We start from the raw sequence: 23,130 nt of genomic DNA, 5'->3' as shown, positions 1-23,130 counted from the left end.
TAGGGACCGAATGGCTAGGCAGCAGTTATGCGGAAAAGGACCTAGGGGTGACAGTGGACGAGAAGCTGGCTATGAGTCAGCAGTGTGCCCTTGTTGCCAAGAAGGCCAATGGCATTTTGGGATGTATAAGTAGGGGCATAGCGAGCAGATCGAGGGACGTGATCGTTCCCCTCTATTCGACATTGGTGAGGCCTCATCTGGAGTACTGTGTCCAGTTTTGGGCCCCACACTACAAGAAGGATGTGGATAAATTGGAGAGAGTCCAGCAAAGGGCAACAAAAATGATTAGGGGTCTGGAACAGATGACTTATGAGGAGAGGCTGAGGAAGCTGGGATTGTTTAGCCTGCAGAAGAGAAGAATGAGGGGGGATTTGATAGCTGCTTTCAACTACCTGAGAGGGGGTTCCAAAGAGGATGGCTCTAGACTGTTCTCAATGGTAGCAGATGACAGAACGAGGAGTAATGGTCTCAAGTTGCAGTGGGGGAGGTTTAGATTGGATATTAGGAAAAACTTTTTCACTAAGAGGGTGGTGAAACACTGGAATGCGTTACCTAGGGAGGTGGTGGAATCTCCTTCCTTAGAGGTTTTTAAGGTCAGGCTTGACAAAGCCCTGGCTGGGATGATTTAACTGGGAATTGGTCCTGCTTCGAGCAGGGGGTTGGACTAGATGACCTTCTGGGGTCCCTTCCAACCCTGAGATTCTATGACAGGGAGCAGGGGGCAGTTGGATGGGGGGGTGGAGTCCCAGGGGGGCAGTTAGGGGGTGTGGGTAGAGCAGTTGGGACAGGGAGCAGAGGGGGTTTGGATAGGGGGTTGGATGGGTCAGGGGTTCTGATGGGGACAGTCATGGGGTGGGAAGTGGGAGGGGTCGGATAGGGGGCTGGGGTCAGGCTGTTTGGGGAGGTGCAGCTTTCCCTACTGGCCCTCCATACAGTTTTGCACCCCAATGTGGCCCTCGGGCCAAAGTTTGCTCACCCCTGTTGTAACTGAATATACAAAGTTGAAATTTTTACAAAGAAAGCAATTACTTGAAGAGCTAAATGCAGAACTTGTATGTTTGGATGGCCCAGGAACATGATGAGGCCAGAAAGGCATCCTTTTTCTTTCATAATCACTTTTCTGTTTTGTGGGGTTGAGTAGGGCAACCCCTACTAAATCCTACAAGTGTCCATTCTTGTACTGCTGTAGCTACGAAAAGAGACTAGGGTGTTACGCTGCCTCCATTGTAATGGAAATAAATTAAAATGTCACCTACCACTGCAAACAAAAGAGACAGTTCCTAATGCTTTTTGACAAGTATGTAATGATATGAGAAATTGTCCTAATACACACTTAAAATGTTCTTGCTTGTTATGTACTGTGAAGCAGTTACCATAATCTAGATTTAGGAACTGAAAAATTTCATAAGAGTGTGATAGAGCATGACAAAAAAAATCAATACTCGCCATTCTGGCTCTGTTTTTAATAAAGGAATATTCAAAGGGACTGGTCCACTTAGCCCAGTGGTCCCCAATCTTTTGCTATTTGCAGAAGACTGGTGGGCACTGGACACCACAGTGCTGAAATGCAGGCATTTCTCTGGCGGCCGCACTCGGCGGCATTTTGGTGGCACGGTGTCCTGCGGGGGCACAAAAATGCCCCGGTGGACACCATGGTGCCCACCAGCACCGCATTGGGGACCACTGACTTAGCCTTAACTGGAAAGGGAGTCTGCATGGTAAAATGGGGGAAAACTGCAGTTCTTTTGTACAATGCATTTTACTCTGAGCAGATACCAATGAACAAAAACCTATTAAAGGCCATGCTTTTTAGCTGGGTAGGGCACAGTATCAATGGATCCATTTGGGACTGGAGCCTATGCTGGAATAGGTAGTAGCTGAGTCAGGGTGACCAGACAGCAAGTGTGAAAAATCAGAACAGGGGGTGGGGGAATAATAGGTGCCTATATAAAACAAAGCCCCAAATATCTGGATTGTAAAATCGGGACATCTGGTCATCTTAAATTGAGTAGGGGTTTTGGGGAGTCAGTCACTTTTGCAAGCTACTGTCTTGATTTTGCAAATGGATCTGCTCATAAAGAACCCTGCATCCAATTAACAGATCCAGTTGCTGAATCAGGATCATACATTGTACAATTGGCAACATGCCTTTAGAAAAGAAAAGTGTGGGTGTGGAATTGTATGAGATTTGGTAAACCAACTTCTTTCAATTTACTTCATGGAGCTAGACACACAAAGATTATTATTTCTGGAATTGTAGAGGACAGGAAGAAGGGATCCTACTCATTTCCCCCACCCTCACTAATATGAACTCAAAGGGACATCAGTTTGAAAGTTAGTTTTTAGAAATGAGATAAAAGTAGTTTCAGGTACTGCCCAACTTCAAACCCCTGCCTCACCCATCCTTTCTCCTAAGATTGGCTGTTTCCTAAGCCAATGCTGTGATTGTATTTTTCTCTCCTGGGCTGCTGTATGAAGTGCTAACACGCCAGGAATCGGGGACTCTGACTATACAAAAGAAACACTGAACTTTTCTATACACGAAGTGCCAGGAAATGCACAAAGCCAACTGCAGAAGTTATGCATTTAAATGCCAGCTCCAGTAACGTGATTTGTCACTCTGGGAGGCAAAGGCATTCCGGACAGACAGGATTCAGTTCCCGCTCCCCTTTTAATACAGGTGGACTGAAAGTGGCTCACACACGCAGGTGCCAGGTTCCGATGAAGTGATCTGTATGTAGCTCACGAAAGCTGATGCTCAAATACATTGGTTAGTCTCGAAGGTGCCACAAGTACTCCTGTTCTTCTTGCGAATACAGACTAACCGGGCTGCTACTCTGAAACCTGTTCCTGACTTTGGCCTTGACAACTCCCCCTCCCCCCGCCTGGCCCACAGCCCCTAGCACAAGGCGGCACAGGACACCGTCCCGCGGCGAGCAGGGGCTGCCAGGGCAGGCTCGCTGAGCGCGGCGGAACCTGACACGTGGCAGCGGGGCGGACGCAGGAGCCGCTGCCCACCCCGAGGAAGAACGTATCGCGTTCGGCAGAGGCAGAAGAGCCCCCAGCCTCTGCGAGCGGAACACCCCCCCCCCGCTCCCCCGCCCCGCGCTTTCCTATTGGTTCAGCCGTCGAATCCTCGTTTTCCGCCACGCCCCTAGTCCGTGGTGGGTCGATTTGTGCGTCACGCCCCCATCCGCTCTACCCAATCGGCTTTGCGAGGCGCTAGTTTTGATTTGATTTCGCCGCGGTGCAGCGCCGGGGTGAGGAAGGGGCGGGGGCCCGGGAAGGACCCCTTGAGGCCCGGAGGAGCGCGAGAGGAGGGGGAGGGGTCGCACACGTCGCGTCACGCGGCCACCGTCAAGCCCGCTCGCGGGGGGCGCGCGCTGTCCCCGTTGAAGGGGGCGGGGGCGGGGGCGGCCGGGGGGGGGGCGGGACGCGTTACGCTGGGTTGGGGGTTATTTAGGGTCCCTGGGTCAGAGCTGATGGGCCGGGCTGTCTGACGTGTCGGCCTTGCGCGCCTCGGCGGGCTTGCCGCTCTGGGGCGGGGCCGGGCTCGTTCGGGCAGGGGGCCGTGGCGCCGCGGCGCCGCCCTGTTACCCCCGCTCGCAAGCCTCGGCTGGACGGCCTCGGCAACCCGCCCCAAGCTGGGCCGCAAGCCTTGCAGCCCGTTCCGACAGCCGGGCTAGTCCACCCCGCCTGGCACCGGCGGGCCTACAGCGCGACCTGGCAGCCCGGGGGCGGAGGGCCTGGTGTGGCGGAGCTGTCGTGTTGCCAGTGGGGGATTTATTGGGGTGCCTCATTCACAACGCTGCGAAGCGCCCCCGGACAGAATCAAGGCGTGAGCGCTTCCTGTTCTTCGCTAGTAAACAAACAAGCGCGGGCGGGGGGAGGGGCGGGGGGCTTTCATGAATTCAGCAGACGTAAGCACGTTTCACAGCACTTCTGAGTAGCTTTTCCAGGACCAATATTTCCCATTTCTTAAAACAAAAACAAAAAAAGTTGATAAATCGTTAGAAGAGAGACGTCCTCCAATTGCATCTAAAACAATGGGATGTTCTTTATTTTTCAAATATTGCTGATTTTAAACAAGATCCAGGACTAAGATCAGTGGGTCTCCAGTGATGGCCGCGTATGTAGGGGTCTAGCATTTGATGTTCTGGCTTCTCAGCTGCCATGGGGCTTGAATCTGTTCTCACTGTGGTCAATGGCCATAGAAGTGAACCCTTAGTGTGTGGAGAAGTTTGAGCAGGAGTTTGTCTTTTGTCTTGAAGTGATGCTCTTTTCTATTTGCAGCTGTAGAAAGGGTAACTTGAACTTTTCTGGGATATATGTGAAACTAATGTTTATAACCAGCTTTTGAATTCTGGGACTGTTCTATAAATGGCTCTACTGCTGAATCTCATAAGGCAACTGCTAGAATACTTTGGTGTACCAGCTGATCAGGTAAACTGATATTACTAGTGATCTATTGGTTTGCTGCTCAAGTTCATGGTTGTATGGTAAGCATGAATGAGGGTAGGTGAGTGCGTGTGTTGTTTTAAGAGATTTCTGTCAGTGTGTGCAGGTGGTGAATGAAGGATGTGTGCTGCAGTAAAAGGGTTATATGTGCTTGGGGTTATTGCATCATTTATATACATACCAGTAACCCTATGTGGACATTGCACTGTAGTGGTATAATTATTCTGTTAAACTTCTTTCGGTAGACAAGCTGAAAGGCCCATCTGATGATTTTACTTGTTACATTTTGCCTTCATCTATTAACTAGCATGTCAGACTTCCAAATAGTAATTAATTCAATGCTTCATAGACCCTGATCACAGGAGGTGCTGAGCACATACAGTTTTTATGGATTTCAGTAGAAATTATAGGGCCTCACCATCTGTGGATCAGGACCATAATCCTTAGAAAACCTAATGTGTCAGACTGTTATGCAACTCTTTTTGGTGTGTACTAGATTGAGAATGTCCAGCACTAATTGTAGCGCCACAAGTTTTAACCTCAAAGAATTTACGTATGCTCAGCATTTCTCAGATCCATGTGCAAACTTAATGTGGTAGTAAAAATGCCACCACTTGTTCTACACCACTGTTGCTACTGGTGGAACTGCACTAGTGCTAGACCAACTGTAGGAAAAGTACTAGTGTAGACAAGGTTACACTGACTAACCTTTGTTTTTGTTTAAAGGTCTTTGGTTTGACAGTAGCTTTTTCCTTTGGCAGTTTATAACAAGGTGGGAAGCTCATATAGACCATAGCAGCATTGGCCGTATGATTGAAACATGTCTTCCTTCAACCCGCTTCTCAAGAAGGCACTTTCTTCAGGTATATGCTGTCATAAGGAAATGTCAGGTGAAGGTATCTTAAATCTTTTTTTTATGATTTCCCCAACCATTTTTGCTCACAGTGGTTTGTGTATCCAGATACAGGCTACATTGGCTCATTTGTTCTGGGTGGAGCCTTTGTTCTCCAACAGACCTTCTAGATACCCTCCTGTCTAGGAGGTGTAGTTAGTTTCATCCTCTATTGGTCTTCATGTAGAGTGTCCTGGCATATCTCCACATACATCACAGAAACTTGAAAACTGGTCCTGGAAGAGAAATCCTCCTGAGGTCGTTTCTGAATCCTAGCTCCATTAGGATAGCAAACATTTTTGTAGACCAATCTAAGTATGTAACTGTCAGGTCACGTATGGTATGATCTCTTAATGATTTTGAAAAACATAAATTTTTGTATCATTGAGTTAAAACCCAGATTTCTTTTGTTTATCTCTTTAGATTATATCAGCTTGGCAAAGTAAGGAATATGGATCTACCCGAAGCATTGTTCGTAGACTTGGGACAGTTCTTGCTTTAGAACCTTGTCCAAGACCTCACTTTCAGGTGAGTGGATTATTGCTACTCTTAACATTTCATTATTTAAGCAAGAAGTCTCACGTTAAATTTAACAATGGCTTTCCTAATCTTTTTTATCTTTCATGACTATGGTAATGCTGCATCTTTTCTGTTCAATGTCTTTCACTTATCTAATACTGAGTCCCTCGTATTTGAGGAAGTTTTATTGTTAAACCGAAATTCTTTACTTTGCAGAGGCCTGACTTTTTTCTTGCTTTCTTTTTAGATGGTCCAAGACCTGAATTCTTTGGATTATGATGAACAAAGTACAACTCCAAGCTCTGTAGTTCCATCTCTTGGTGATATTTTAAGGGTGGTAAATGATGAGGGAGAAACTTTTGCTAGATTTAGGCAAGTAAAGGCTCTGTTTTTATTTTGATAGGAATGACTCAGGTCCTGTAGCCTATGATACTGGCAATTGTCTAAACCTTTCTGGGCCCTAGCAAAATTGACACTTTAGAAGTTAGCTCTTCCTCTTGATTTTTTTTCCCAGCAATTCTTGTCTATGCTTTAGCTAATATTATATAGCATACACATAGAGTGGAGGATTCCCACACTTTGAGCTCCTTCTTCCCTGTTGTTGTACAGTACCAGGAATGTTGCTGGCATTTGCACATGGTGCTTTCATTCACAAAGCGTTTGGGGGTGGGGTGAATGTTGGTGGAATCTAATCCTAACACTCTCCTCTAACCTCTTATTGTTGGGTAATAAACTCTATCCCCTTTTTGCAGATGAGAACATTGGGGCAGAAATATTAAAGGGTCCCTGTTATCTCAAAATCAGTTTTGTTAAATTGTTACCCACTGCTGTTACAAGTAAACCTCTAAGACAGAGGTGGGCAAACTATGTCCCGCGGGCCACATCCGGCTCACAGGACCCTCCTGCCTGGCCCAGGAGGCTAGCCCCTGGCCCCTCCCCCACAGCCTCAGCTCACTGTGCTTCATGGTAAGGGGGCAGGGAGTAGGGCGGGTTGGATAGAGAGCAGGGGAGTTTAGGGTGGTGGTCAGGAGGTGTGGGGGGGGTGGATAGGGGTCGGGGCAGTCAGAGGGTAGGGAACGGGGGTTGAATGGGGGCAGTCAGGAAGGAGATGGGAGGGGGTTGGATGGGGCGGTGTGGGGGCAGTCGGGCAGGGTTTCTGGGGGCAATCGGGATAGAGAGAAGGGGTGGTTGGATGGGGCAGGGGTCCCGGAAGGGCGGGGGCAGCTGTCAAGGGGCAAGAAACGTGGCGGGGGGGCAGGTGGGGGTATACAATTTTCAAAACCCGATGCGGCCCTCAGGCCAAAAAGTTTGCCCTTCCCTGCTCTAAGAATACCATAAATGAAAGAAAAGTTTTACCTATTTTAAAAGTTTGTTTGCCTTGGGTATAGGCTGTTTCACCATTTCTTCTTTCATTTAATTTTTTCTGCTTTCATGCAGTGCGAAGGGAGTATAATTAATGAAATAAGAAAATGTAATTTGTAAAACAACAACATATTGTTGCGGAACTTGGACAGGCATAGCACATGAAGTTACTTTTAACTTAAAAAAAATTAATAGACACAAAGTTGACTATGTATGTCCCTTTTAAATGACTTTTACCCAAAGTCACAGAGGAAGTGGATATTTCAGAGCTAGAGCTTGGTTGTTTATGCTGCTTAATGTGCTCAGACGACTAACCCACAGCTCAGTTAACATTTGGTATTTTTATTGGATATTGCAAATCTAGTTTTTATATTGCATGGGTTTGTCGTCTTTTGATCTTGTCTGTTGGTGTGAAACTACAAGAAGAAGTAGGGAGATCAGAATTGGCTGGTACGTTTTTGCTTTTTTTGGGTTAGAAGGAATATTGCAATTCTAGTCTCCTGTCTCTCTCAAGCTGTTAGTGATGTCACGTTGCTGCTTTACTACGAAAACTGAGAGAATTGCACAAAAATTCCATTGGCCATTATCTTGGCTATTATCTTTGAAAACTCGTGGCGAACGGGAGAAGTCCCAGATGACTGGAAAAAGGCTAATGTAGTGCCAATCTTTAAAAAAGGGAAGAAGGAGGATCCTGGGAACTACAGGCCAGTCAGCCTCACCTCAGTCCCCGGAAAAATCATGGAGCAGGTCCTCAAGGAATCAATCCTGAAGCACTTGCATGAGAGGAAAGTGATCAGGAACAGTCAGCATGGATTCACCAAGGGAAGGTCATGCCTGACTAATCTAATCGCCTTTTATGATGAGATTACTGGTTCTGTGGATGAAGGGAAAGCAGTGGATGTATTGTTTCTTGACTTCAGCAGAGCTTTTGACACGGTCTCCCATAGTATTCTTGTCAGCAAGTTAAAGAAGTATGGGCTGGATGAAAGCACTATAAGGTGGGTAGAAAGTTGGCTAGATTGTCGGGCTCAACGGGTAGTGATCAATGGCTCCATGTCTAGTTGGCAGCCGGTGTCAAGTGGAGTGCCCCAGGGGTCGGTCCTGGGGCCGGTTTTGTTCAATATCTTCATAAATGATCTGGAGGATGGTGTGGATTGCACTCTCAGCAAATTTGCGGATGATACTAAACTGGGAGGAGTGGTAGATACGCTGGAGGGCAGGGATAGGATACAGAGGGCCCTAGACAAATTGGAGGATTGGGCCAAAAGAAATCTGATGAGGTTCAATAAGGATAAGTGCAGGGTCCTGCACTTCGGACAGAAGAACCCAATGCACAGCTACAGACTAGGGACAGAATAGCTAGGCAGCAGTTCTGCGGAAAAGGACCTAGGGGTGACAGTGGACGAGAAGCTGGATATGAGTCAGCAGTGTGCCCTTGTTGCCAAGAAGGCCAATGGCATTTTGGGATGTATAAGTAGGGGCATAGCGAGCAGATCGAGGGACGTGATCGTTCCCCTCTATTCGACATTGGTGAGGCCTCATCTGGAGTACTGTGTCCAGTTTTGGGCCCCACACTACAAGAAGGATGTGGATAAATTGGAGAGAGTCCAGCGAAGGGCAACAAAAATGATTAGGGGTCTGGAATGCATGAGTTATGAGGAGAGGCTGAGGGAACTGGGATTGTTTAGTCTGCAGAAGAGAAGAATGAGGGGGGATTTGATAGCTGCTTTCAACTACCTGAGAGGTGGTTCCAGAGAGGATGGTTCTATACTATTCTCAGTGGTAGAAGATGACAGGATAAGGAGTAATGGTCTCAAGTTGCAGTGGGGGAGGTTTAGGTTGGATATTAGGAAAAACTTTTCCACTAGGAGGGTGGTGAAACACTGGAATGCGTTACCTAGGGAGGTGGTAGAATCTCCTTCCTTAGAAGTTTTTAAGGTCAGGCTTGACAAAGCCCTGGCTGGGATGATTGAATTGGGGATTGGCCCTGCTTTGAGCAGGGGGTTGGAGTAGATGACCTCCTGAGGTCCCTTCCAACCCTGATATTCTATGATAAGTGTAGATCCTTGATGATGCGTTGGAGAGGTTTTAGTTGGGGGTTGAAGGTGATGGCTAGTGGCGTTCTGTCATTTTCTTTGTTGGGCCTGTCCTGTAGTAGGTGACTTCTGGGTACTCTTCTGGCTCTGTCAGTCTGTTTCTTCACTTCAGCAGGTGGGTATTGTAGTTGTAAGAGTGCTTGATAGAGATCTTGTAGGTGCTTCTCTGTCTGAAGGGTTGGAGCAAATGCGGTTGTATCGTAGAGCTTGGCTGTAGACAATTGATCATGTGGTGTAGTCTGGGTGAAATCTGGAGGCATGTAGGTAGGAATAGTGGTCAGTAGGTTTCCGGTATAGGGTGGTGTTTATGTGACCGTCGCTTATTAGCACCATAGTGTCCAGGAAGTGGATCTCTTGTGTGGACTGGTCCAGGCTGAGGTTGATGGTGGGATGGAAATTGTTGAAATCATGGTGGAATTCCTCAAGGGCTTCTTTTCCATGGGTCCAGATGATGAAGATGTCATCAACGAAGCGCAAGTAGAGTAGAGGCATTAGGGGACGAGAGCTGAGGAAGCGTTGTTCTAAGTCAGCCATAAAAATGTTGGCATACTGTGGGGCCATGCGGGTACCCATAGCAGTGCCGCTGATCTGAAGGTATACATTGTCCCCAACCGTGAAGTAGTTATGGGTGAGGACAAAGTCACAAAGTTCAGCCACCAGGTTAGCTGTGACATTATCGGGGATACTGTTCCTGACGGCTTGTAGTCCATCTTTGTGTGGAATGTTGGTGTAGAGGGCTTCTACATCCATAGTGGCTAGGATGGTATTTTCAGGAAGATCACCGAAGAATTGTAGTTTGCTCAGGAAGTCAGTGGTGTCTCGATAGCTGGGAGTGCTGGTAGCGTAGGGCCTGAGGATGGCGTCTACATAGCCAGACAATCCTGCTGCCAGGGTGCCAATGCCTGAGATGATGTGGCGTCCAGGATTTCCAGGTTTATGGATCTTGGGTAGCAGATAGAATACCCCAGGTCGGGGTTTTATGGGTGTGTCTGTGTGGATTTGTTCTTGTGCTTTTTCAGGGAGTTTCTTGAGCAAATGCTGTAGTTTCTTTTGGTAATCCTCAGTGGGATCAGAGGGTAATGGTTTGTAGAAAGTGGTGTTGGAGAGCTGCCTAGCAGCCTCTTGTTCATATTCCGACCTATTCATGATGATGACAGCACCTCCTTTGTCCGCCTTTTTGATTATGATGTCAGAGTTGTTTCTGAGGCTGTGGATGGCATTGTGTTCTGCACGGCTGAGGTTACGGGGCAAGTGATGCTGCTTTTCCACAATTTCAGCCCGTGCACATTGGCTGAAGACTGGGAGTGGATAGGTCATTACACAAAGTAAAACTATTTCCTCATGTTTATCCCCCCCTTTCCACCCCCCACTGTTCCTCAGATGTTCTTGTCAACTGCTGGAAATGGCCCACCTTGATTATCACTACAAAAGGTACCCCACCCCCGCTCTCCTGCTTGTAATAGCTCACCTTAAGTGATCAGTCTGGTTACTGGTACTTCTCTATGTATATAAATCTCCCCACTGTATTTTCCACTGAATGCATCCAATGAAGTGAGCTACAGCTCACTTCAGCTTATGTTCAAATAAATGTGTTAGTCTCTAAGGTGCCACAAGTACTCCTTTTCTTCCTGCACTTATAGTTTCCCCATTCTAATTACAAGATGAACTCCAGCTCTAGGTCCATGGAATACTTGAAGGGAGCATGCATTGTAATCCAAATTAACTTCTCCTTGTGGGGTAATCTGGAGAGCAAGAGGAAACTGTGGGTAGGCCCTGGTAGGGCAGGGAGACAGAAGACAAAATGTTACGTGCCTGCCTAAAGCAAAATGATGAATCCCATGGTATCTTGTGAAAAATGCAGATTCCTTGGCTGGAAAACCCCTTGGGCCCTGATTGAGATGAATGAAGCAGGTCACACTGTTTTAAGTTTTGTTTCAGGCTCTACTCAAGCAGGTGACACACTATCAGTTGATACACGTTTAATGTTTTCTAGTTATCTGCCATAAGGGCTACAATGTGCGTTTAGTATTCCCCCCAGTGCAGCTGTCTTGTCCCTGAACCCACATGCTGCTTCTGGGGCTACTAACACTCTTGGGAGTCCTCGCTGGGTGTGTCTCATCTTCTACACCCATTTCTCTTCCTTATTCATGCATCTAAATTTATAGCTGCCCTCTTCCTGATTGTATCTAGGCAGAAAGTGCTCTTTGTTACCTCTTTTTACAACTCAATCATTTAGCATAACCATTGTGTAATGGTCAATCTCTGCTGCTGAGTAAATTGCCCAAGTATTCTAAAAAGTGCGTTTTCAAGGGGTTTTTCTTGATAACCTTTTAAAAAAAATTTAATTCTTAAAAATGCAACATTTAGTGCTTATAAAACAATGTAATGCAAAATGTCTTGTGAAAGAGATGAAGTTCTGAAACATTAAAGCCTAATGTCATTGTCAATGGTGTTTCATAACTTCAATTTCTTGTGCCAGTAACTAAAAAAATGCATTTTTAATCTAATCCTTTCCCCTGTGGGGGGCATGAAACTGTTACTATTCAGTTGAAACTTTTAAAAAGTTTTATATTTTAATTTTTTTAGGGCTGAATCAAGGGGAAAGGAAATAATTACAGTTGACCATGATGTATCTCCAGCTATAGTTTCCTTGCCAGCTGTTCTAAAAAGTAGAGCAGAAAAAGAAAATCTTGTGAATGAAGAAGCAATTAAAAAAATTTCTGCACTTGAAAATGAGTTAACTCTTCTTCGTGCCCAGATTGCTGCAATTGTTGCAGTGCAAGGATCAAGAAATAGCAATCAATCAGGTAAGCTTGTTTCTATTTAAACTACAGTCTTTAAACTTTGAGCTTCCTTTGTTTTATGCCCATACTTATCCCGTGATTAACTTTTTATCTAAATTTATGTGAATTAAGTGAAAAGTATTTTGAATGCAGGATTGTTTTTTCTTATATTTATAAATTAATTTTTTTTTCACTCTCCTCACATTCCGTACAGTTCATCACCTTCAAGTTGGAGTTGATTTAAATCATCTGTTTTTCTGGTGAAGCCCACAATAGTGTGTATCATTCTGCACTGTCACATGAGAGAGTGCCTGGGCCACCAATTCGATAGCCTCACCCTTTATATTATAAGGGTGAGCAAGGAGCAATCCTATATTTAGCCTGCCTAACACTCTGCATTATAAAAGATTCATCTGATCTTTTTTGCTCTAACATCTGAATTGTTTGTAGCAAGTCTTTTATAATGTGTCGGGGAAAAGCCCTTGGGCTAGAGGGTTTTTCTTGGTCTTGTGGAATTCTGTATAGGTTTAGCTGAGTTATAAACTGTTAATTACCATTTCCCTTGTACTTAATAAAATTTTAGGTATGCTGCCAAAATAATTGAACAAAACATTCTAAAGAGCTGGACCCATGTCTCAAGAGCAACACGCTCTGCACTGGGTATGCCTAGGAGCTACTGCACCAATGAGAATGGTGCGGGTGGAGGGAGAGACCGGTTGGGGCTTGTTTGTATGCATTATGATATTGTTTTTAATTACATGGTCACACTTAACTTTTCCCCAACAGGACCCCTGCCTCATTCAGTGCACAGGCTGGATGTACAAATGGACAGAATTAAGGTTGCATAGACATCTTAAATCTAGCATTTTCTAAGTCTTGATTGCTTGATTTTGAAACCTAAATAACTTTCGCTTAACCGTTCTTTTTATGTAATTATTTCTGGTAGCACCATGTTGTGCTAGGTGTTTGACATTTTAAGAAAAAACAGATTAGGATCTTGCAGTATAACTCAGACACCCTGGACTTGGCTTGATCTTCTCAAAATTTCACAGATTAGTAACTCATTCTCTGAATTAAAAATATACTACTACTTATTTTCTTTGATAGGTTCAGATGTCTTGAATTCATTTGGCATTCCAAGTGGTTCTTTCCCAGTGCCAGCAATGACTTCTACTCCATTGTTCACCGCACCAGATCACTTCGTAATTCCTCCACCTCCCCCACTTCCCTCCATAGCACCATCTGGCTTTGATGCCAGTAATTCAGCAGTTGAACTTATTAAACAACGTCGTGCTGCAAGTAAGACCAGCTCAACAACTGTTGACAAAGGTGAACACCAGAAGACAAAGGATGTTCTTAGTATGATGGATGTTTTGAAGGATATAAACAAAATTCGACTGCGAACTATTGAGAAGTAAGTTGATTTAAATGACATATTTTTGGTTTACTCTTAAATACACAACACTACAGTATTTAGGGAGCAGCAGATAATGCTGGGGTGAAAACTTGTTTAATGGACAGGTGCTCCTGACAACTACCTGAGGTGATAGAATCGCAGGACTGAAAGGGTCCTCGAGAGGTCTTTCTAGTCCAGTTCCCTGCACTCAAGGCAGGGCTAAGCATTATCTGACTGTCCCTGACAGGTATTTGTCTAACCTACTCTTAAAAATCTCCAATGACAGAGATTCCACAACCTCCCTAGGCAATTTATTTTAGTGCTTAACTATCCTGACAGGAAGTTTTTCCTAATGTCCAATGTAAGCTGCCCTTGCTGCAATTTAATCCTATTGCTTCTTATCCTATCCTCAGAGATTAAGGAGAACAATTTTTCTCCCTCCTCCTTGTAACAACTTTTTATGTACTTGAAAACTGTTATCCTATTCCCTTTCTGCCTTCTTTTCTCCAGACTAACAAACCCATTTTTTTCCAATCTTGCCTCATAAGTCATTTTCTAGACCCTTAATCATTTTTGTTGCTCTTCTCTGGTTTCTCCAGTTTGTCCACATCTTTCCTGAAATGTGGTGCCCAGAACAGGACACACTACTCCAGTTGAGGCCTAATCAGCAAGGAGTAGAGTGAAAGAATTACTTTTCATCTTGCTTACAGCACTCCTGCTAATATATCCCGGAATAATGTTTGCTTTTTTTGCAACAGTGTTACGTTGTTGACTCATATTTAGTTTGTGATCCATTCTGACCTCCAGATCCCTTTCTGCAGTACTCCTCCTTAGGCAGTCATTTCCCATTTTGTATATATGCAGCTGATTGTTCTTTCCTAAGTGGAGTACTTTGCATTTGTCCTTATTGAATTTTATCCTGTTTACTTCAGACCATTTCTCTAGTTTGTCCAGATCATTTTGAATTTTAATCTTATCCTCCAAAGCACTTGCATCCGCTCCCAGCTTTGTATTGTCTGCAAATTTTAAGTGTACTCTCTATGCCACTATCTAAATCATTGATGAAGATATTGAACAGAACCGGACCCAGAACCGATCCCTGTGGGACCCCACTTCATATACCCTTCCAGTTTGACTGTGAACCAGTGATGATTACTCACTGGGAACAGTTTTCCAACCAATTATGCACTCACCTTATAGTAGCTTCATCTAGGTTGTATTTCCCTAGTTTGAGAAGGTCATGCAAGACAGTATCAAAAGCCTTATTAAAGTCAAGGTATACCACATCTACTGCTTCTCCCCTACCCACAAGGCTTGTTAGGCAAGTAGTTTGTCATTTAACACTTTCCTAAGGGTACATCTACACAGCAAAACTCCCCTCCCCCCACATGGGCAGTGAGTCTCACACCTGGGGTCAACTGACTCAGACTTGCACTATGGGGCTAAAAATAGCAGTGTAGATGTTCCTGCTCAGGCTCTGAGACCCACCTGCCTTGCCGGTCTCAGGGACTTGGTTCCAGCCTGAGTGGGAATGTCTGCTCTATTTATAGCCCTTTAGCACAAGCCCCACGATCCTGCCCCAGTTGACCTGGGCTCTGACACACTGCTGCTGTTTAGGTTTTTTTGGTCATGTATATGTACCCTGAGAGATTTTGAGCAGGCAGTTTTTCCCTTAGAGTGCTGTATCTTCACTGCCTAGAGTACCAAGTGAAAATGCACTACATACAAAAGCAAAGCATTCTCTAATTTAAAACTGTAGTCTCCTGCATAGGTCAGTCAATCTTTTGTCTCCTGTTTGTTTTTTTTGATTGGGGCTATTTGGAGTTCACTTACAAAATCAGCTAAATGTGCAGGAAAACAGATCTGAACAAACAAACTTTTGAGTTCATTGTAAAAGGACAACTCCTTGGGGAAATATTGGAAAACTAACAGTGCATCCAAAATACACTATTTCTAACTTTGAAGTCTTCAAAAATATATAATGCATGTGTATATTTTAACTGAAGATTTTACTGAACCTAGACCCAAGTCCTTTAGTTTGGTACAAATAATTTTTAATATTTACATGGTTTTGGTCAAAAAGCTAAACTTATGTGATTACAAAACCTATGATTATTAAATATTTGTGTGACTGATATCCTGTGTTCAGAGCCAAAAAGCTCTTTTAGATGTGATACACAGGAAACTAAATAAACACATTTACTGAACTGGAATAAAAATATACTCTAAGGAAGTAGGATAATGTCTGTTTAGAGATCACTGTTGAGGAAAACAATTTAGTGTATATATAAGAACAGAGGGTGAAATCCTGGCCCCAATTAAGTCAGTGAGTGTTATCAATTGGGCCAGGATTTCACCAAGCATATTGTGCACAATAACTGGCACAATTGTGGGCAGATTTTATAGTATAGCAGATTTTAATAAGGCTTTACGTGCCTTCAGTATGTGATTTCACCACATAAGTACTAGGGCCCAGATTCAAAAAGGTGCTTAGACTCCTATAGAGGCAGTTAGAAGCCTATGCCCAACATTTCACCACCGCGAACGTTCTCAAAACTACTGCTCAGTTGCTGCCTAACCCTGTAGGGCACCTAAATCCCTGAAGGACCTAAGTTTCTGTTGATAGGTGTGCTCAAACTGCCTAAGCTCTGACACTGCTCTGCATCAACTGAGCTTCTGAGAGCCCTCTTGCACACTGAACCCCAGTAGGATTCTCATATTAGGTGTCCATCTCCCTCCTCCCCCCCCCCCGCCCGCCGAATCTATCTCACCTGGAGGGCCTGACCCGGTAGGTGTGCAATGAGCACACCTAACCCACACAAAAGGCAGTCGGGGCAAGCAGGTCAGGAATTTTTGTGCCTGGCTGACTGATTCAGAATTCCCGGTGGTTCGGGTACTCACCTGGGATGTGACCATACTGGGTTCAAGTCCCTGGTCCAAGTCAGGCAGAGCGGGGATTTGAGCTTGGGTTTCCAGTATACAAGGTGATTTCCCTAACCACTGATCTTTTGGCTGTGTTGGGGGGTGGGGAGAATCTCTCTGATATTTCACAAGAAAGGGTTGACCTCATACAAGAGCCTAACTCCAAGAGAGGGTTCACGACTGAGAATCCCAAGCAGAGATTGATGCCTGCCTTTGGCCAGTCACTCTGGCATGTGAGGCCCAGATCAATGAGGGTTAGACTCCTAATTCCCTTTGTGCATCTGGGCCCAAAGCCCCATTACTTTCCTTCACATTTCACTCCTGACTAGCTTAGGCATCTCCCTGCTCAGCTTGCTGGCTTCTGAGAATCCCTTTCTTACTATCTAACTCTCCTATACAATGCATGGGGATCCTGGTGCCTAACTTGAGGCTGTAAATTCCACTGGGTGGCAGGATGCCTAGAAGTTAGGCATGTCTAAAGTCCCTTTCTAGTTCCAAATGCTATAAATTAAACTTTCAATTCCATTTGCAAACCTACAAACTATATCCACAATCTTTGAGCACGAACTTGTGGGCAGAGCTGAGGTACTCTGAAAAATCAGGGCTTACTTACTCAGTGCTTTGGATTCATAAATAATGCATGACTGGCTTTCAAATAGATATTTTAATAGTATTTCTAACTTCGCATTTGGAAGTTCAGGTACACACTTGAGAACAAAACCAGCCACTGATGCATCTGTGCCAATTTAGCATCCTGGTTGTGGATATTTTGTTGAAGTGTCCTTGTTTGCAAATGGGATCTTGTGTGGTCAACTGGATGAACATGTATATTTGCAAGTTTAATTTTTTACTGAAGTCTTGCATCAGACCATATTACTTTATTATTGTAAAGTCTTTTGAGAATCTTTACAGCTTTTTGTTGATCTTTGAGAACTCATGAAGATCCAGTGTTTTAACTGAAAACAAATAGGGACAGTAGAGTACTTTAGGAGCATTAAATTAACTTTTTTTCCCAGATTCATAGATTCTAAGGCCAGAAGGGGTCATTGTGACGGACCGTATTTGATACGGCAGTATCTGGTAGTACAATGAGACCTCTTTTTAAAATTTATATTTTTATAGGCCTGCCACAATATTCTAATACCTAGAATAAGGAAATATCAGAGGTATTATGAACAACTTAAGTATTTGCTGTGACTGTAGGCAGGGGATTTTTCTTACTATTGTCGCATTTACTTTTATTCTTGTTTGGTCATGGTGAGCCATTTCAGAATACAGTTAGCAATATTACTTGCTAAATTATGTTTCTGTAACCTGAATGGCATGTGAAGCTGGTCTAGGGTGTAGACTGTAGAGCATACTAGGATAATGTAGTTACTCTCCAGGACCAGCATTAAGTTTTCATGGACTGGACACAGTTTGTCTTTGCTCTTTGTAGGTCACCTGGCGGTACACCTCTTCCTAAGACAAGAAAAAGGCGGAGTTCACAGTGGGATCCAGCAGCTCTAATAGCTCAGGCTCTAAAACAGAAATTTGCACATCAAAATGGCAATGATTCATTGGACAAAGAAAACAGATCTTGTGACACCTCCCCATTTTCCAGTCCAGAAGCCCCTTTGGTAAGCTCTTATTTACGCTCTGACTCCCCAAAAAACCCAAACAAAAATCCCTCATCATACTTTCCATCACCTACACATGAGTATTAGGCTATCAGGGAATGTTGGTGGTCTTGAGACTCTGGAATCATGGAAAACCAGTGAGTGAGTGGCATGGCTTGTTGGTGGAATTAACTATCATGGAACACTGAAGAGAAGAGAGTGGAACTGTGAACTGATAGCGGCTTAGTTTGTTAAAATCTTAAAATTTGTGGAAAATGGGCAGAACATCTGATAATGTGACTAGAGGAAAGCTTGACTAGCTCTTATTTTTTCAGTCCTCGGTGTTGATTTCACAAGTGCCTGTTTTTTATTCTTAGTGTAAAACTGAAAACTGAAATCAATACTGTGAAAGCTGGTTGGTTACCAAACATGTAAATTTGTGACTCAACATATCTATCCTCAAAGGAAGTGGTAGAAATCAAGTGACTAACTTGACGGAAGTAATGAAAACAGAGTTCCTTTTAATCATAGAATATCAGGGTTGGAAGGGACCTCAGGAGGTCATCTAGTCCAACCCCCAACTATAAAGTTAAATATACTCATTGTCAAGTGGCAAGATAGAGAAGACTCATGTTCTGATAAAAAAAAATGCAGTTAATCTTTTTCTGTGAGATCTTCGGACAGTTTTATTCAGTGGCACTGTTGCTCTTGAAGTAGAAGAGTAGATTACATCAGTCTGATCATGCAAGTGAGATGTTAACAATGGTATCATAATTGAACATAGCAGCAATGATGATTTGATTACTTCACAACTTTCCAGCATCTGCTTCGTTCAAGAGCAATTTCTGTTAGTCTTTAACACTCCCCAAAAGGCAAAGATCACCTTCAAATTGTTTATGGCAAAGTCTAGAACTTGATAAGAAAGTTGTAGCTGCATTGTGCTGTCAGAATTACCTTTTATCTAGCACAAAAGGAACACCTGATATAACCAACTGAAGTTCTTTGCCTTGAATGTACTCTTCTGGACTGATTTAAGTTTCTATGTATGCTGCTCGATCAGAGGTGGGCAAACTAGGGCCCGCGGGCCACATCCGGCCCGCAGGACCATCCTGCCCCGAGCTCCGGCCAGGGAGGCTAGCCCCCAGACCCTCCCCCACTGTCCCCTCTCCCCCGCAGCCTGAGCGCGCCGTGCTGCCAGCACTCTGGCCCGCCGCTCTTGCCGGGCAGCACAGCAGCGTGGCTGGGTCCAGCATGGTAAGGGGGTGGGGAGTGGGGGGTCCCAGGGTGGCAGTCAGGGGGCAGGGAGCAGGGGGCTGTTGGATGGGTCAGGGGTTCGGGGGGGGCAGTCGGGGAGTGGTGGGGGTTGGATGGGTCAGGGGTTCTGGGAGGGCAGTCGGGGCAAAGGGCGGTTGGATGGGACATAGGTTTTGCGGGGGGGCAGTTAGGGGATGGGGAACGGGGAGTTGGATAGGGTGTGCGAGCCCCAGGGGGCCTATCAAGGGTCGGGGCACCCCTGTACTAGATGCTCCAAAGTGAGAGAGAGAGAATACAAGAGCTAAAAGAATCAACACTTCTATTAGAACAAGATGATTGATCAAACATGAGAAATGACCTGATAATGACCACAAGCATGCATGTATTGAAAGTGGTCCTCATTAGCAATACTGATTTTTTTCATCTTTAAAAACCAAGAATGCAGAGAGATGTCTGACAAACCTATGTCATTTGCTCAAAAAATAAAAATATAGTGAAAAATTAGAGAATGTCTTGGGTATAATCATTCTTAACATCCTGGGCGGAGAGAGAGAGAGAGAGAGACACGCACACGCACACACAGGCCCCTCCATGCTGGGTAAAGGCTCTACAGTGGTGTAAAAAGTCATTATTCTCCTGCCACAGGAACTATGGAAGATGGCCATAAGCCTTACCATAGGACCCTTGGTAAGTACTGGCAATAGGAACTGTGTTGTAGGTAGGAGGGTTGTGTTGTGATGCACAGATTCTGAGCAATATTTCTGCCCATAAAGCAGCCTGCAAAGGCTAACGTAACTTAGCCAAGCCCATAGGGAACTGTGTGTTATGTCACAGCCTGTCTAGCCACTGGAGTAGGTCAGGATTAGGAGGGCACAAAAGTGTTTTAAAGCGAGTGTAATTCCTCTACCACCTACTGCCCTCTTTCTCTTGGCCTGCAAATTCTGTGCAGTGCCTCTTAGAGGTGCATTACAGAATCTCACCTTTGATGTATTGGTGTTCAGCAACCTTATTTTAAATCTGATATTTTTCAAAATAACAGTTCCAAAGCATGTTGTGGAACATCAGAAATTCTGTTTCAGCCACCATCATATTCATGTTTGGTTGACTCAGTGAAGCTAAGAATTCTCGGGAAGACTGTCTTCTACCATAAAAGTGTGTGTTTGAAATTTGCACTGAACATGAGGAAAATTCAATATCAAAATAGTCTGCTTTTACACAACTGTACAGCTAAGTGTTAAATTTATAAAACACAATTGAACAAGATTAGAGATACAATGGTTGCAGTCTCAGTAAAAACGTAGGATAATAAAAGAAACACTGGAACTACACAGACAAAATCTGCATTATATTTCTTAGATACTACAGATCCCTTCCATTAAGTAATCAACATGATTGATCCCAAATACAAAAGTCATAGAACTGGTTGATCCTAGAACAGGTTGTGTAAAATTGTTGGAAAACTGAAAGTAAATTAAGGGAAGACTGTTGAACTCAATTTGTCAACTTTTAAGACCTGTTGTCCAGCCAGGTTGTCCATCAACTGCTTGTGTGTGAGGGGGCACACATCTGCGTTGGTCTATTGCTGCTGAAAAGGCAAATAAGTTGTTGAGTTACAGAAGCAATAGTAGGCCTTTTTATTTAGACTGGGGACTTCAAGATTTTTGATTTTAACAATGTGAATGTTCTTTTGTGTTTTGAGTAAATACTTACACATATGAAAGGGATTGTTCATGTACATTGTTTCAACTTCACAAAACATTTATGGGTTTCATTTTTCCCAGGCTGGGGAAAACTGCAACAGCCCTTCCAGCCTGCAGTATCTTTTTGCTGAAAATTTTATTCTTTCCCTGTTGAGTATTCTTAGGCATTTTATAGAATTAAAGATTATTTGATTTTTTTTTTTTTTTTTTTTTTTTAGGTTGGCCGTCCCATTTTGAAGCCAAACTCAAAGAACAAACTTATAAAAGCTGAGGAAGTAACACAGGTATCAACAGGGAAAGCAAGGGTACATATTTAACTGGTGGTGCCATGTGGAAAAACCCAACAACTTGCATGCTTATGAGCGGCAGGACTACTTCTGGAATAATTTCATAAAATGTGTACGCTGGGATGTCCTACTCCCATGCCCCAGGAGCTATGGTTTATAAAACTACCTCTTTTGATTTGAGTGTTCCAACAGTCAAGCTTGTCAGTGTGTTATCTGCTTATAAAAAATACTTGATTGGCATTTATTACTGTGTAGCTGCAGACAAGAATGTCTGAAGCTAAGTTTTTAGATACTCTGAATGGGAAGCAGATTATATAAAAAAGACTGCATGTTTCTCAGTGTGGAGGCTGAAGTATATATGGGAGCGTGGAAACAAAATATTAATAGCTCAGGAAATTAAGTTTTAAGTCAAGCAGGTGTATAATATGTAATCAATATTAATAGTCCCTCACTGAGAGGGTAGTACGTCTCCCTGACCGTCACTATAGCTTCCTAAAGCAACTCACTATTCCATGTGCAAACAATCTCCTAACTTATTCTGGATCAACAGAGAAGGCCTGCTTACTATGTAGTGATGATACTTGCCTTGTTTTAATTAAGTCGGATATGAGCTGTGTGTTAACTACCTGCAATGAGAAAAATTTGTGTTCTGTGGCAAAAAAGGCTCTGGAGAGACTTCTGCTTGCACAAGCATAATCTAAATTCATTATGGAAATAAACGTTCATTGGCTATGGTGTCTTTCCCTTTTGCTTCCAGATTTTGGGTCAACATTTTGTTGTTTTGTACATAGTTTATAAAATAAATTTCCCTTTTATGTCATTGATGGTGTTATCCTGTACATTATTTGCAAATTCATTGTTTTGGGGTTTTTTTCCTTGTGTTGCCACAGTTTTTAAAAGATTTGGTCAACTTTATTAAATCAAGCATGCCCTCTAATAGACAACGAAAAGAGGAAAAGTAGATCTAAAATATAATCTCTCTCTCCTACCAGAATATTGGGGGAGGGAACCTTTTAGTCATAAATTCAATAAGGTATGCTTGAAATTTATAAAATGGGAGAGGTTCTTCAAGTTTTTTGTTTGCAGATATGCCAGTACCAGTCTTCAGTGCCTAAGTGGACTGAGTCCCACTTGAAGCGGGGTGAAGCACAGAAACTGCCTTACTAGCCTGTGTGGGGTGAGCAGACCTCTGGCTCATTGTTAGAAGAGGCAGGAGGCCCATAAATCTTACATTTCTTTGATCTTTCAATTTCTGAGGAAGAGGGTCAATGTTGTGAGTTGCCAATAGAGCAGAGCTCAGATCTAGTCTGCCTTGATGTGGAAGTGGTACCAGTCTTTAGCACAGAGTTCTTAGCCAGTGCCAAGCTGTTTGGAAGACTAAGAATGTCTGTCTGACTGAAGGCATGGCAGACTTTCTTGGTACCAGTAACAGGCATCTTTGAGATAGAGTCTGTACTTATAGTGGCATTGAAGGAGTGGAATCTCTGGGAGGGGAGAGTCCTCAGTCAGACTCTTTCAAAATCCAGTGTTCCCCTTGTGGAGTGTTAGCCTGCTGCTTATCTTTGGAGTGGTGTGTTCTGGTGTAGATGGACAAGTATACAGAGAAGTACTCCAGAATGTGGCTCTCTTTCAAAGAGAAGACTCTGACTGGGTACATCAGTGAAAAGAAACAAGTCCATCACATGACCGACAAATTTAAAGCAGGAATGTTTAGGTTCAGCCATTAGGTGGGAAGGCACCTCCGCTCCAAATGGCAATTAAAAGGAAAGATTTTAAAGAGAAAATAATTAAAGAACTGAAAATCTCAAACTTTATAATTAAACTAAACTAAAGATTACAAATTAATTTGATGAAAAAATACTA

The 23,130-nt window shown here is 43.8% G+C and overlaps 1 protein-coding gene across 5 annotated transcripts; it reads left to right on the top strand.

Annotated features, from left to right (window-relative positions):
* The first annotated feature begins 3,496 nt into the window (after nt 1-3,496).
* On the top strand, nt 3,497-22,087 carry MTFR2 (mitochondrial fission regulator 2). Of its 5 annotated transcripts, XM_073337396.1 has the most exons (9): nt 3,751-3,838; nt 4,294-4,443; nt 5,220-5,354; nt 5,774-5,878; nt 6,117-6,241; nt 11,914-12,134; nt 13,218-13,524; nt 17,867-18,047; nt 21,199-22,087. In XM_073337396.1, exons 2-9 carry the CDS (start codon nt 4,381-4,383, stop codon nt 21,295-21,297), a joined length of 1,236 nt encoding a protein of 411 aa, XP_073193497.1. In that variant the 5' UTR covers nt 3,751-3,838; nt 4,294-4,380; the 3' UTR covers nt 21,298-22,087. The 5 variants fall into 5 exon arrangements, with proteins under 5 accessions (XP_073193502.1, XP_073193497.1, XP_073193499.1 ...); XM_073337401.1 differs by lacking the exon at nt 4,294-4,443 and having other exon boundaries at nt 3,497-3,838; XM_073337398.1 differs by lacking the exon at nt 3,751-3,838 and having other exon boundaries at nt 3,889-4,443; nt 5,220-5,321.
* The last annotated feature ends 1,043 nt before the right edge of the window (nt 22,088-23,130 follow it).

This window comes from Lepidochelys kempii, chromosome 3 (genome assembly GCF_965140265.1).
Source record: "Lepidochelys kempii isolate rLepKem1 chromosome 3, rLepKem1.hap2, whole genome shotgun sequence".
In the NCBI taxonomy this organism is placed as follows: domain Eukaryota; kingdom Metazoa; phylum Chordata; order Testudines; family Cheloniidae; genus Lepidochelys; species Lepidochelys kempii.
The sequence above is the reverse complement of the archived record's forward strand: the minus strand, read 5'-3'. Positions and strand labels throughout refer to the sequence as shown.

What these genes read in the sequence shown, in the direction of transcription:
- MTFR2 (XM_073337396.1), top strand. Translation starts at nt 4,381, where the DNA reads ATGGCTCTACTGCTGAATCTCATAAGGCAACTGCTAGAATACTTTGGT. An exon ending in AAGAAATAGCAATCAATCAG is followed by an intron (nt 12,135 to 13,217) that starts GTAAGCTTGTTT and finishes TTTCTTTGATAG; the next exon opens with GTTCAGATGTCTTGAATTCA. An exon ending in CGACTGCGAACTATTGAGAA is followed by an intron (nt 13,525 to 17,866) that starts GTAAGTTGATTT and finishes TGCTCTTTGTAG; the next exon opens with GTCACCTGGCGGTACACCTC.